This window comes from Stegodyphus dumicola, chromosome 10 (genome assembly GCF_044657685.1).
Source record: "Stegodyphus dumicola isolate Sdum_Otavi_A_Nest chromosome 10, ASM4465768v1".
NCBI classification, from domain to species: domain Eukaryota; kingdom Metazoa; phylum Arthropoda; class Arachnida; order Araneae; family Eresidae; genus Stegodyphus; species Stegodyphus dumicola.
This window is the reverse complement of record NC_140777.1, coordinates 95,193,876-95,209,958: the sequence shown is the minus strand read 5'-3', so window position 1 is coordinate 95,209,958 and position 16,083 is coordinate 95,193,876. Positions and strand designations below refer to the sequence as shown.

Sequence of the window (16,083 nt, the reverse complement as noted above, 5' to 3'; positions counted from 1 at the left end):
TATGTGATGTACACTGGTTATCATAAATTACAGAAAAATCGCAAAAATGGCGATAACTCCCTCAAAAATAAGCCAAACCGTGTAAAATTTGAATATGTTGTCAAGTAAGAGTAGCTGAGTAAAACTGCGATATGCAAATTAGTGGCACTGCACTCAGAATACGTCATCTGTGAGGAGCATAAAAGTCCATGTTTGAGAGCAAGCCCACATACTTCACTGTGATAGTGACATCAGAAGTCTGAGATAGCCAATTCGCAACAATGATCTCCAGGCATCATTTGCCTGCAGAACTGCAACAGAAAGCCATTGGGAGACTAGAGGCAGGACAAAGTCAAGCAGAAGTGGCCAGATGGCTAAATGAGAGTCCTTCTGTGGTTCATAGACTTTGGAGGCAATATCAAATCACAGATTCAGCACCTAGGAGGTTCAGCCAAGGACGGCCAACTGCTACGACGAGCACCGATGACCGATATTTGACATTATGTGCACTCAGGAATAGTCCGACTCTTCTTAGATCCTCCCTTGCTGTAGCCACCAGAAGGTGGGTGTCAATATCAAATGTGAATAGAAGGGTTCACGAAGGTTGTCTGTATGCGAGGCGAACAGCCATTTGCGTGCTGCTCATGTCATGCCATAGGAGAGACCGTTTGCAGTGGTCACGACTACATGTCCACTTGACACTTGATCAATGGAGGGCTGTTCTCTTTACGGATGAGTCCAGGTTTAATCTAGAAAGCAATAGTAAGCGTTATTTGATATGGAGAGAACGTGGAACCCGTTATCATCCGTCAAACATCCGTGAAAGAGATGCATATGGAAGAGGCAGTGTCTGTGTTTGGGGTGGCATCTCTTTGGGTGGACGCACAGACCTCCATGTCTTTCCAAGGGGAACCGTGAATGCTCATATTTATAGAGATGACATCTTTGATGCTTATATGCGCCCATATGCTGGGGCAATAGGTGATGCTTTCTTGTTACAGGACGACAACGCAAGACCACAAAGGGCTCGCATCGTAGATGATTATCTTCAACAGGAAACAATTATGCGCATGGAGTGGCCAGCTCGATCCCTGGACTTGAATACTATCGAGCACGTTTGGGATGCCTTAGGGAGACATCTAGCTGCTCTCAATCCACCCCCTCAGACCCTTGCCATACTTGCAGCTAATTTGCAAAAGCAATGTTTCTCGCTTCCTATGGAAATGATAGACCGCATAATTGAAAGCATCACACATCGCTGTATGTGCTGTGTTGCTTCTAGAGGCGATTGTATTCCATATTGAAGGTACTTTTACTGTAGCAAACTGACATCTTTGATTTGTTCATTTTATACATGTGCTAATTTCTATACCACCATAATTGTATTGTTATTTCTTTTTATGTTATTTGATACCTTACTATGTGTTGTATATTGTGGGTAAGTTTCATAAAATTCTACATGTAACTTTTTCAGTAATCATGATTTTTGTAATTTTTCCTTAATTTATGATAACCAGTGTATGTTTAAAAGTAACATTTTGATTAACTTTTCCACTGAAGTACTTTAATTATTCACTTTCAGTTTCAGTTCTTTTAACAAAATACAATTATCTTTATTTAAAGTACAAGTTCTAATTGGATCTTTTACCCAACTCTTCTGTTATGTTCTTTTTTCCTTTGATTTCTGTAAGGAAATTTTTTGAATTGGTGTATTGGTAAGTTTAGAAGTTTTGGTTTTTACATTTATTAAATTCTTTGTAGCCTTTATTAGATTATTTGAAATTTATTAATTATGAATTTCAAAATTTTCATCTTTGTGAAATATTAGCTCTAAATTTCGTACATTATATATATATATATATATATATAAAATTTTGTTTTGCTTTTATGGCAGTATAAAGAATTTTGTTCTTTGTTTTTAGCAACTCCAAGATAGAGATGAAGAATTTAAAGAAAATTACATTGATATTTTGACAAGATTTTACTTAGCATTTGAAAGTGTTCATAAATATATTACTGATTTAGGAAGGTATGATGTAAAATTAGTTATTTCATTTGCTAACATGTAATCAAATGCATTTTCTTTTGAGATAAGAATTCGTAAATTTCTTTTCTGTAAAATTTTATGATTTATAGTGTATTATTCTTATTAGTAATTATGATTTATTTATTTAGTTTCTCCTCAGTTTGCATTATTTTAGTATTATTTTATAGCAATATTAATTGCATATCTAAAAATTTGTATTTTTATGATCCAGGATGAAATCAGAAATATGTTTGGTATCGTTCTGTTATTAGGACTGGATTCAGAAATGTATGAATGTATGTGCATGTATATATGTGTATATGTACACTGGTGTGCAAAAATTAAGGACGAGACGGTTTTTTTCAATATAACTTTGTACAAAAGCTTTCCAAATCAACGCATTTAATACAGTAAGATCCCCAATACGTAAGGACATGAGTAATGTAAGCAACACTTACTAAAAGAGAAATCAGAGGGATAAAAAGAAGCTTTATTAAAAAAGTAGCATGGAGCGCTATGCGACTGAAGGCCGAAACATCCCTGTGATGGGTGTCCAGCAAGAAACATCCGGTCTTTATATCTCCCCTGAATAGATCATATTCCCTGATCATAGGGAATATGATCTCCCCTGACTGCTAGGCAGGTTTCACAGCGTCTGCCCATGCTGAGAATGAGGGTGTCAATGAGTTGTTGAGGCATTGCTGCCCATTCGTCTTGCAGCGCCAATCAAAGCTCTGGAATCGTTACTGGTGGTAAGATACGAGCTGCCAAGCGTCTGCCTAGAAAATCCCATACATGCTCGATGGAATTGAGATCCGGAGATCGTTCCGGCCAATCCATACGTTCAATATCCTCACTCTCTAAGAGCTGTTCGGCAGCTACTGTGCGATGACATTGTGCATTGTCGTCCATGAAAAGGAACTGCGGACCCATAGCACCTCTAAAAAAACGCACATATGGAAGAAGAATCTCGTTACAATAACGGGTCCCATTGACTGAACCTGCGTCGAAGATGTGAAGGTCTGTACGACTACCAAGCATGATGCCTCCCCAAACGAGAACACCGCCACCTCCATACCTGTCTTTTTCAATGATGTTCGAGGGATAATTGCGGCTTCCCCGCTCTCTCCAGATGAGTATGCGATGAGAATCGCTACTGAGACTGAATCTGCTCTCATCTGTAAAGAGTACTCTTCCCCATTCATTTTCTCTCCAATTTCGATGTTCCCGGCACCACAGAGAACACCTTCTCCGATGGGCAGGCGTTAGAGGTACACACTGTACAGGGCTTCGTGCAAACAGACCACCACCGTGCAGTCTTCTGGCCACAGTAAAACGCGATATCGGTCGTCCAGTCGCCTGTGTCGTGTGTCTAGCGATTTCTCCCGCTGTCTGTTTCTTCTGGCCTGTAAGGCAATATACCGGTCATGTGCGGGTGTGGTTCCTCGTGGACGACCACTACTAAACCCCCGGATAGCTGTTCCTGTAGTTTGAAATTGTCTCCAAAGTCGTGAAACGATGCTGTGAGCAATTCCAAACTCTGCAGCCACACTTGTCACACTGCGGCCTTCCTCCAACTTCCCAATGATTCGACCTCGGGTAAAAGCATCCAGATGTCGTCTAACAGATTGATTATTCACCATTTCTCGCTGAGGCAGCAACTCGGTGTGATTTTAACTGCTATACGGCGTGCAATCTCTTTGCCAAAAATACTGATCTTATACCGACAACATGCTTTATACTACTCATACACTCCCCCATTACGTCTACCTGCATATCTGCGCATGTGCTACCGTACATCACCTTACTTAATCTCCTGGTTTGGTCTTTCTGTCCGCTCTGCCTCTTCGTTCAGCTGATATGCTAATTTTTTGACTTCGTCCTTAATTTTTGCACACCAGTGTATACACATACATACATTTGTGCTCACATATTATACTTGCATACATGAACACATACATTCTGTTTCTGAATCCCGTTCTGATAACAGAACAGTACCAAATGTTTTTCACTAAACTTGGTTTGACTGGAGGTCTAGAATTCAGTAAATTATTTACAGATTATAATACTGTAAAAGGAAAAATAATCAGGACATTCGTAAGATTTTTTCCTTGGAAGGAAAGTTTTGCTGATTTTTGAGCAGCTACAAATAAAAATTTTCGTAGATGTCTATTTATAATATTCGATAGCATACTCATTTACTGAAAATTACTGACAATTTGTTTAATAAAATATCTTTCGATAAAAGAATCCTTAAATTAAACCTAAAAAGAAAAAGCATATCAAGACCTAGCATTTCATCGATTTTTTTTTTATTGATCTTCTGAGCGGCATGACTGGCTTTATCCAGTCATGAGATTTTTTGTCACTTGTTTTATATTATCTTATAATTTAAGATAAATATAAATGTCATCTTAATGAATGTAAGTTTATGAAAATAGAGAGTGAATTAAGTACATGTATGAATTTAGTTAATAAAGGCTGTTTGAATACAAATCTTCATTACAGATCCAAAAACCCGGGCTACTCAGAGGGTTAAGGTGCACATAGTTTAGCTAGATAATTTGTGGACTGATGTTTTTTCTTTTGTTTGTAAGTGGAAAGTGATGACCACAATGAGGTGTTCTTCGATGCAAGTTAATTTTTAATTTATTAGATGTTTATTATGCAGATTCTAAAATTTTTTATGGAGTTAAGAGCAGTGTTGTAATGAAGTAATAAGTTCTGTAAAATTTATCGCCAATGTTTGAAAAGAATGGAACCAAAGTATATAAAATGCTGCTATGAAGAGTTTATGATATAGCAATCAACATCAACCAAGTAGGTTAAGCATTTCCAAGAGGGTAAAGAAAATATGATTGTAGGATGGTGCTTGAACTGTATATGCTCTGATAATATATTATTTTGAGTATTGTCTTTATGTGTAGCTTGATAACACTTAACTATTAAAATGATTGCTATAGAGCTAAAAGGGCTGTTCATGAGATTTTCTTTGAGAAATTAGAAACAAGAGGTGTTTAAAGACCATCCCAAAATGCATTATTTATTATGGAATTTAGTCTTAGTTCATGATTCAAATATTGTGCTGGAACCATTTAAGTCTGCATTGCCCTTATGTGGCTGGTTTTTGATTTTAAAAGTCAAAATAGGATAGTAGAATTTTGGAAGCATAAAAATATCAAGACTGAAATAGTTTGAGTTCAGGAAAACAGCTTAAAGACTAGACGGAGCCATACCTGCACCATTTCTTCTAATAATGTAAACTGTGTTGCCAAAAAATTCATGACTAACAGAAGGAACTGTTTTTAAGACCTATATAAATATAGCTGAAAAAGGCAAAAATATTTGTATGCCCCTTGTCTACAAATTTTCTGGACAGAATATTAATATATTTTCATGAATTTTTTGCTGTAGCTATATGTAAATTTAACTTTGTGCTTTTAATGCTGAGGCATGAATAGTATTATATTGTGAAACTATATACCTAGTATTTCTCTGTATTTTATCTTTGCAGTGTTAATCTTCGTTCAGTCTTTTTCCTGCCACTAATTGTAATAAATTTTTGGGGGTACCAAAGATAAACACCCTACAGTTTTCGGTTGCAGATTTATTTTGTATAGCTTAATGAAAAAAAATTTGCATTTGTTATAATTAACAAGATTGTAATGGGGAATGTGAGAAATGAAAATAGTTGTACCTGTGAGGGATCTTTTGAGGTATGAGTTGGTGTTTGAGCAAATGTCTGTATCTGGAGACAGGTAGAATTTGAGATATGAGCCCAAGCAAGAGGTTTTCTGCACCACCACTAGTTGCTACTTGTAAACAAAGCAAAATGCAAACTCACTCATTAAGTTTGCGTGGTTACCTTGTACTAAATGCATCTGTAATATTTTGTGAATTCAGTCTCGCATTCTTCACATGACCATTGCCATTATTATTATGATATACTTGTAATTAATATAAATATATATTTATAATTATTTTTAAGATATATTAATAACAATCATTACTAAGAAAGTAAATATTATCAAGGAGCAGATGATGTCCCTAGAATTAAAGCATGAAATCACTGATAAATATAAGCAAGGTATGCATGTATCCAACTTGACCAAGTTGTACGAGCATGGATTGCTACTGTGTACTTGGTATTGCAGCAGAAGGAGAAAATAAAGACTATAATGACAGCCAAGTGCATTGCAACTTCAAAGCAGTGGATTTCATTTGATAAAAAGATGGAGAAGCTGCTTTTGGTGTGACTGAAGGCAAGGAGCTCAAGGGAGATAACATGACCAAGGTAGTCGAGAAGGCATAAACTATATATGTCAGTTTGCTGCATCTTCAAACAATAAATCTGAAGAGACATTCAAGAAAGGCTGGTTTAAAACAGTGCTTCTCAACTGGATTTACTCCAAGGACCGGTAAAATATTTCAGTATGTTCTTGCAGACTGGTAAGTTTAATAATTCGACCTATTGGCACAATTTTTTCTCATGAATAAATCATGAAGACAAAAATAACCGCCAAATCTGCAGACCATTGGTTGAGAAACACTGGTTTAAAACACCTGAAAGGTGAAATGGAATTTACTTTTAACTCTGAACAGAAGAAATTGGGGTCTGAGGTTGTGCTCGAATGGTATTTTGAAATATTAAAATCTGAACCCTTAAAAGAAATCCTTTTGACCAAGGAGTTAAATAAATTACAGATTGAGGAGTATAAAAAGGTTTCGGAGGAAATTAATAATCAGTGGGTAAGGTTAGAGAATCTATTTCTTCGGCTGAAATTAAGGACATCCTAGAAAAGTAAGAAGTAATTGCCAAGTTCATTGAAAAAGAGCATAGAAAAAAATAACAGTGTTGTTCAGTAACAATTGTTTAACATTTCAGAAAAAAATTTAAAATGAGAATGAAACAATCTTTCTTGGACAAGTTTCTGTTGAAACGCATTCTAGACTAGTGGACACCAAATTTATGAAGCTTTTGAGCTACCATGCCATTTTTAAATCCTACTGTGAGCTACCCAAAATAACTACTTATTTTACAACTTCTTTACTTATATACAATATTTACTTATATATATTTTACTTATATACAATTTATTTACTTATATACAACTTATTTTTAAAAAATCTTATATTTGCTTATTGCTTATCAACTTAAATTTCTATAAATTAAATCAATTTTAATTAAACTGTATATAACAGGGATGGCCAAATTTTAAGACGATGGGAGCTGCATGATAGATTTTTTGAACTTTCCAGAGCCAAAAGTCCAAATTTATAGCGTTTAAAAAATTATGAGATAGGTACTTTTGAAATCAATTAATGAATATGTGATTTATATGATTAAATATAAATACATCTTATATCTACTATTTTGACGAATAAATACATCTTATATCTACTGTTTTGTGTTTAGAAAAGTTAAGTCCCCCCAAAAAAATGAACATTTCTAACTCTGTTGGGTAACTGAGAGTTTTTTTCTTCAGGTACAGAAACAAAGTAGTTTCTTCTGATTTCCTTTATACCTCTCCATTTATAACTATTATTGTTTTATTTTAGTAGAAGTAAAATGAATCGGAAGCATATTCATTGATCTACAATTACATAAAAAATGTTATTTCAGTAAATTGCAAATCATTATTTAAAAGAAAAATGAATCTTTTTTTTGGCTCATGAACAGTTTTTAGAAAGGTTTGAATAATCAGTATCTCTCATGACAGCTGTGACAGATACAGTATTTCAGCGTAGCATCCAACGGAATCTACCAGAATTTTTAAGTAATCAGTACACTACACATCATTGAAAATTCTTGAAACTATCTCTCAAATCACTCCAATAATTTTGGACATAGATAACGAAGTTTAGGCACATCATTGAAAACTCTCAAAACCACCTCTTGAATCGTTACAGTGATTTCTGGAGATATATAATTTATTGCTAATAAATGTAGTAGTTCATGTCGGGCTGTATAAATACTTCGTCGAGCACATATTCTGTCTGACTGCCAGACGAACTCTTTAACCTAGCAGTTTAATTTTTAGCTGTTTTTCAAATACATTGCAAAACAAAACTAATATTACAGAAAGAAAACATACCTGTCACTATAATGAATTTATTTCACAAATGCAGATATAACATGAATCTGTAACTCTTCATATTTCTATGGACATGTGCAGATGTTTGATGTGGAGGCCTTTTGTAACATGGCAGACATCTTCACAATAATTAAGTTCCTAAGCTCTTGCCAAATAAATGTACGAACCCACCATATTTTAACTGCTGGACCCATGAAGGCTGTCAAATGACTTAACATCTCGTCTTGGATTTCTAAGTAAAATAAATAGAAAGAAGTTTAAAATAAGTTATTGTCAGCCGATTATATATGAATATATAGTACAACTTTCCATTGGATTACCTAACCTGTGTACAGAAAATAATTCTCAAATAGAGTTTGTAGACAGAGGATACTTTAAAAAATAAATCAGACTTTAAAAATAAATGTTTATGGGAGCAAAATTTCACATTATTGTCTGAAATTTGTAGTGATCAAACAGTGGATGATTGTACAACTTTTCATTTATCTACTAAGCTTTAGTGAAGGACGTGGCAGACGAATATAATGATTGAAAATTAGGAAACTATCAACAGATTAAAGGAAATGTAATGCTGGCATCAGAGCCGGGGCAACTGGTGCAGCTGCAGAGCAGCAGTACTAAGGGATGAAAATTTTTAGATATGCCAAGCAGCGAAATGCCTCTAACCTAGTGCGATATTTACCGGCAACTGTAACATAGTGCTTCTAGCCTAGTGCAGCAAAATACCTCTAACCTAGTGCAAGGTAGAAAGAAAGAAGGTTATGAAACAAGAAATCGAAAAATACCAGAAAATATCACAAACTAAAGAGATTTCACCAATATCAATATGCCAATTTTGACAGAAACTTTGGAGAAGAGAGATGTTTCTGTTCTGTTGATCCCTCATTGCTTGTTACAATGTAATTGAAATGAAGATTTTGATGATTAAGGTGAAAGACTTCTATCTAGAATAACAATATTTGATAAACTGGAAATTAAAGATTTTGACTGAAATTTAAATTGTTGTCAAGCCAGTGATTCTTCCCACAGCTCCAAATACTTCAGCATTGGGGAAATAAATTATGAACTCTGTCTAGGACAACCAAGGAATTATCACAAAAGATAGAGTTTCATATAGGAAAAGTGGTCATTAAGCATGTTACTGTGCATTGTTGTGAAATCTGTGAAGCAATTGCTTAAAATTGCCTGACTTGCTTAGGGATGGGAAATTAATTTTGAAGGAGTTTCACAGAAAATTGAGACAAGTCTCCTAACCAAGTAAGAGGCTAAAGGTTCACTCCACCAGAAATAAAATTCTCGTAAAATTGCTCCACAGATTTAAAGAGCTCTATAGGGATTGCAAGGCGAAGCAGGTTTCTTTAGCAGTTACTCACAGTATTCAAGGACTGGATAAAAGTAGTAGTGCCCTACAACGAATAACAAATCTTCCGGGTGGATTACAAATTATGTGAACAATGGGGTCACCCTGAATGTAAGCAGATACTGCCTGAATTAAAAATAACTTGAGAGAAAAAATATTAGGGAGAGTAATTAAATAAAAATATTAGCATTGGGTTTTTGATTAACTTCATATTAGTGTATTCCGATGACCGTTACCTGTTCAAAAAGTAACATAACCAGAATAGTAATTACCAGAAATGGAATTATTTGTAATTTTACATATTTTTTGCTCTGATCATAAGCCAGCAATGGACAGTTTGAATCAAATTTTTACATATATCGGAAATTAAATTAGTGAATAGAGAAACATAGCACTGTATGATTTTTATTTCAAATTCCATTTGTATTAAAAAATTAAACTATGTTTATTCAAAGCAAGTCGCATTTCAAATGGCAAAGGATTGCAAGTAGCTCGCGAACCACAGTTAAGGTGTCAGAGAGCTGTATGCGGCTTGCGTGCCGCAGTTTGGCCATGTCTGGTATATAACAAAAATTAATTTAAATTGAATTGTAAATAAGAAAGAAATTGAAGTGTAGTTAGTAATAAATAACAAATGTAATAACTGACTTTTTATAGACTGATTAACATTAATGAGGAGGTAGAAACTCTTTTTCTTGTCATCAACAAGTTTTTTATTATTGGGAGAGTAGGTAGTGGCTGCCATTTAAATACAGTTGTTCAGGTATTCATCAGTGAGTCTGTTTCTGTACAAATTTTTAGTAAATTTCATACCGAAAAAAAAAAAAAATGTCACGCAGATATATGGAGCTGAACGTTGCCTTCACTTTGAGACAAACCTGAACTAAAATTGGGTATTTTCTTTAGGAACAAGAGGCAAAATATATTTGTTGTTTGAAGAAAGCGATTTTACAGAAAAGTTGTTTTGAAAATCATTCAGTTTCAACACAGCTGTAGCAGTGCCTTCTTGCCCCAGCATCACCTCAGTGGAGAAATCAAAGTTAGGCAACCGGACATAGTTAACTTGATCTACTGAAAATGTCCTTGTGAGTAGCTCACAATAAACGGTTTGGAGATCACTACTCTAGACAAAAGTAAGGAAATAGTGGAGAAATAGGTAGCAAATACCAATAAAGAATGATGGAGGTTTTTTGTACATAGATTATAGTATATAACTTTATAAAATATTTTATTTCTTTTTATATGCTTCTATTATGCTTTATAATGTTTCATCAATCTTCTGTACAATGCAATGCATTTTTCCATAATTAAAAACATAGTAATCCCCCCCCCCGAAAAAAAGACCGAGAGGGGGTTATTTTGGAGATTGGAGCAAATGAATGGTATTTGAATGCTTTTCATTTAGGGATATTGTTTCAGAATACAAATAGATCAACTTATAGCTGAGTCAAGGAACAAATTATAACTCATATGTTGAGGTATTACTGTGTAATGAACAGGAATAAGTACCACATTTATAAGCTTCCTTCTTCTTTTAGAATAGTATATATTGCATAATTTTCCTTTGCTAATTTTTTTAGGTGTAAAATTACTGAAAAAGAAGGAATAGGTTAGTGATATAAACTCAATAATTTGTAGTTAAAGTACTGTTTAGTGAAGATTTTATCTGATACATTTGATAAAATTTTATATTCTGTTGTCAATTGGCGAAATCTAATATATTTATCTTTTACACTGTGTCTATTATTGATCAACCAACTAAGCTATTTTAAATCATTAGCAGCAGTTAATAATTTTATTTTCCACTTACTAATATGTTTTTATAAATAACTGTTTTCACTTTTCAAATGGAATTACTTCTGATGTAAGACTAGATATTCATTTGATTTCTTATAAAATGTTTTGCTATTCCACTTGGACCATCTATTTTGATAATCTGTACTGATAAACCATATTAAACTTTAAAAGAGCTCTTTTGGGCAATTGTTAAAGTCTGAAGCCTTTCATAGTTTTTATTTACTTATTTTTTTTTTAACATGTAATGCTTGCCCCCCTCAAAAAAACCTTTAGATTAAAGCTGTGACTTATCTGTAAGTCTAATGCTAATTCAGGTTTGAATTTTGTATATAGTTTTTAAATATGTAATCAACACTTGCTGAAATAGTATTTGTTATAAAAACTGTTCAATTACAATAGAGTGCGTAGAAAATCCAAAATATTTTCACGTTTATATTAGGTTATTTTTGCATCTCGTATAACAACTAAGCAGGATCATTTATTCCAGTACACCATTTGAATTTACTTCTGGTCCCATATATTTTCTGAAGAACTGAAACAGGTCCTTAATTGTGTATTATTTGTAGGGTTCTGCTTAGTTTTACTAATCAGTTATTTAAATTTTGGTGTATTTTCTGAAATCTTGTTTTTTTCTGGCATTTCCTCGCCAGAATGCAAGTTAACTAAGTGAATGAGAGTATTTAAGAGGGTGAATGAGAGTATTTAGATGAGAGAATGAGAGTATTTAAGTGGTTGAATGAGAGTATTTAGATGAGAGAATGAGAGTATTTAAGTGGGTGAATGAGAGTATTTAGATGAGAGAATGAGAGTATTTAAGTGGTTGAAAAGAGGTTAGCTAGAGCGTGATTATGCTATTGAAGCACACGTTTACTATTTGCCTTGCAGCTGTTAATCATAGTAACAGCTAGGCATTCTGGCCATCTAGCCTGTATATCAATGGTGTAGATTTCTGAGTGAGTCTGTTGGATTAAAGAATAATAGTAGTCACCATAAGTAGTCAGTGCTGTTATACGCACATATAAATTCATGCCTTTCTGTTAAAGAGTTGTGATTAATAAAAGAGCTTTTACAACCTTTCCCTGTTGTGTCCATCTTCATGCCTGTGTGAGAAATCGTCAGATTCTACACCGAAATCTAGCCACTTTGCATAATAGCAAAGAAGGTAAAAGTCTTATATATTTTACTGTTCTACAGTTGATGCAAGGTAAGAAAACAAATTAAAAAAAATATGGATAAGCTGTATTTAATGCTCACGAGACTCGCTTGTTTTTTTTTAAGGTAACATTTGATAGATGTTTATTTATTTATTTATTTATTTTAAATATGAAACTGAAAGTAAAGTTAAGAAAGCTAAAAAAATGTGTAAACATTTTTTTAAAAAATATGTTGAATTACAGAAACTTGCTCTTTTAGCAGTTGATAGATACAGCTCTCCTAATCTTTCACAGGGATTAATCTTTTGTTAATTGTTTTATCAGTAACCTTATCAAAATAATTAAAAAAAAACTTTTTTGGTACATTGGAATAGTGAGCATAACTAGTGCTCGGGGCAAAATACCTTTTAGGTGCTCCCCCCCCCAAAAAAACACAGTAATATAATGTATAGAATATACTCATAATAAGAAAATAATGCAAATAATAATAAAATGCTGAATCTGTCTTAAAATACTATTAGAAAATTTAAATATTTAGGATGAGAAGTTAATACTCTCAATGATTTAATGCCCGAGATCCGTAGTAGAGTCACAGATGCTAACCAATGTTTTTTCGGTCTAAAAAAATACTTGAAGTCTAACTTCACTAGCAGAAAAACAAAGATTTTAATTTACAAAAGGTTAGTCAGACTCATTCTTACATTCTCTGCTGAGACCTGGGTAGTGACAGAAAAAGCTAAAAGTATTATTTCTGTCTTTGAAAGTGAAATTTTGAGAAGTATTTTTGGTGGCATAAAATGTAACAATATCTATTGAAACTAAATAACGTTTGCATAATCCGAGTTCAGAAAACAAAACATTTATTTTACATATTTTAAAGAAAAAACGTTCTGAACAACATGTTTCATCTACACAATCAATCGACGCTCTCTCCAGAGCATTACGCCATCAAACTTGGCACACATCCAAAAGTACAAATCGAAGAATTACAGAAGCGTTGTTGCCATACAAGAAAAGACATGTAGTTACAAACTTCACACAATAATAAAACAAAAACACACTTTTGAAAAATAGACAACAATAATAAAAATAGTAATAATAAAATTCTTAACAATATTTTCTTGATTATGCAACATCCTCCCCCCTTTTTGAGTCAGTGGCAAACGACTCAAAAACATATGTTATCCTATTAAAAAGGTCTAGTACATTAGGCTTCTTAACAAGCCGTCCTGACGACGTGAATTTCTGTTTTATATGCTCTATGTCAGTCTGATCGTTTTTCTTATCGTCGTTAATGTTAGGCTCTTCAACTAAATAATTTTCATCTATTTGTATCTCTAGTGGATAAATACGCTGAATGGGCCTTATGAAAATCCCATTCTGAGTTTTTAGTTTAACTGTTCGAACTTTGCCATCCCGACCAGGAATTTTCTCTATAATTTTACCCAAAGGCCAATACAAGCGTTTTTTGAAATCATCGCCTATTAAGACTATCTCCCCAATTTTAGGCAACCGTGTTACTTTATTTTGTGGTTGTTTCATTATTAATTGCCCCAAATATTCTTTTCGGAAACGGTTCCTTAAATCTTTAAGAAGTTTTGTGCGATATTTAATTCTTCTCAAAAAATGCTGAGAGTTAATTTTATCTATATCTGCTACATTCGAAGTACAATTTTCAATTAAAAACATTGACGGAGTTAAAGGGATAGCATCTTCAGAGTTCTCCGAAATATATGTTAAAGGTCGAGAATTAATTACTGACTCACAATCGCAAATTAAGGTTTCCAGTTCTTCATAAGATAAAACCGATTTTCCCAAAGAATGTCTTAAAAGTTCTTTAACCATGCGAACTAGCCGTTCTCACCAACCTCCCCACCAGGAGGCTGTTGGTGTATTGAATTTCCATACTATTCTCTTTATTTTTGCCTCATTCTCTATTATGTCCCAGTTAAGTTTAGACATTTCGTTATACGTTCCTCGGAAGTTAGTGCCATTGTCAGAATAAATGGTTCGTGGTCTGCCATGTCTGGCTATGAATCGTCTTAAAGCCAAAAGAAAAGATTCTGTTGATAACGAAGTCACCAGTTCTAGATGGATTGCCCTGTACACAGCGCATGTGAAGAGTCCATCCAAACCTTCTTACCGTCTTTGAAAAACAATGGGCCAGCTAAATCTACTACCAAAATTTCAAAAGCTCTATAATCTCCTACGCGATCTTCAGGAAGAGGAGTCACTTCACAAGACATCGGTTTCGCTTTATATCGTTGACATATTACACACCCTTTTAACACATTACGCACAGTTTTACATTGTTTTAGTATCCAGAATCTTTCTCTTAAAATAGATTGAAGCATTTGAGTTCCAGCATGACAATGTTTCTTATGAACTGACTCAATTAACAATGTAGTAAAGATACATTTACTCGGTAACAAAATTGGTGTTAAATATTCAGAATTGTCTTTGTGTTCCAAATTCTAGTTTTAACTCTTATAATTTTTTCATTATCAATGAATACATCAAGTGGATTAAGAGCTCCAATGTCAGGAAAATTTGAGCTTTGAACCAACCGAATCAAAACTTTTTCGGAATTTATGATTTCAGCAACAGTTAGTTTAGATTCTTTACACAAATTTGAATTCTTCCTACAGTTAGAAATAAAACGTAACACTCAACCGGTTACACGAATCATTTTCTCATAATCAGAAACTCTTTCTGCATACCAAGGAGTGGTATCCTCTGAAAAGTTAACATTAATAAGTTTTACCTTCCTCTTTCCCAAGTCAGCTTCGCTCGGCTGACAAACAATATTGGTAGGCCAAAATTCAGGACTTTCTCTTAGCCAGAGAGGTCCCTTAAACCATTCAGAGTTAATCATTTGTTTAGCAGAGCAACCCCGAGATAACACATTTGCTGGGTTCATATTACCAGGCACATGCCTCCATGATTCAGGTTTTGTCAACTTAGCAATTTCTTTAACACGATTGCTTACAAAGTTCGACCAATTACCAGGATTTCTGATCCACCATAATGCAACTGTGGAATCACACCATAAAGTTACATTTATATCAAAATCATTAAGAGCTTTACAAACAGAATATAATAATCGGGATCCAATGCAACAGGACATTAATTCCAATCTAGGAATCGTCAAATTCTAAATAGGAGCTACTCTAGATTTTGCTCTTAAGACAGTAATTTTTACACTACACGAATCAACACTTCTCATGAAAATACATCCTGCATAAGCATATTTGCAGGCATTGACAAATACATGCAATTCAACTGTTGCAAAGGTTCCAATGACTCGGGGTATTGCCACATTTTTCAACAAAAGTATATCAGTTATCCACACAAAAAATTTACTTACAAAATCATGAGGCAATACCTCGTCCCAAGAAAATTTCAACTTCCATGTTTCTTGTAACAAAAGTTTTGGAAGCAAAATTCCAATTGGGTATTCCAATTGGATCAAAAATTGATTGTACAATAGACAGAATCAGTCTCTTACTTACCTTAGTATCACAAGTTATCATATTTACATTTATATTACACCTTAAAGTATCATTGTCTAAATTCCACAATATTCCTAAAAGAGGTGTGTCCCCAGAATGTTTTGTAGTATATTTGGAAGCAACATTGCTCTCCCATCCCCGTAAATTAAATCTGCCTCTC

General features: G+C 33.9%; 1 protein-coding gene across 2 annotated transcripts in view; it reads left to right on the top strand.

The window, feature by feature from the left end:
- The window catches only part of Strump (WASH complex subunit strump), a 272,405-nt gene that overhangs the window by 12,816 nt on the left and 243,506 nt on the right, over positions 1-16,083 (top strand). For both annotated transcript variants that reach the window (XM_085825272.1, XM_085825271.1), the window contains exon 2: positions 1,902-2,008. In XM_085825272.1, coding sequence (XP_085681398.1) covers positions 1,902-2,008 — 107 coding nt within the window. The remainder of the gene's footprint in view (positions 1-1,901; positions 2,009-16,083) is intronic.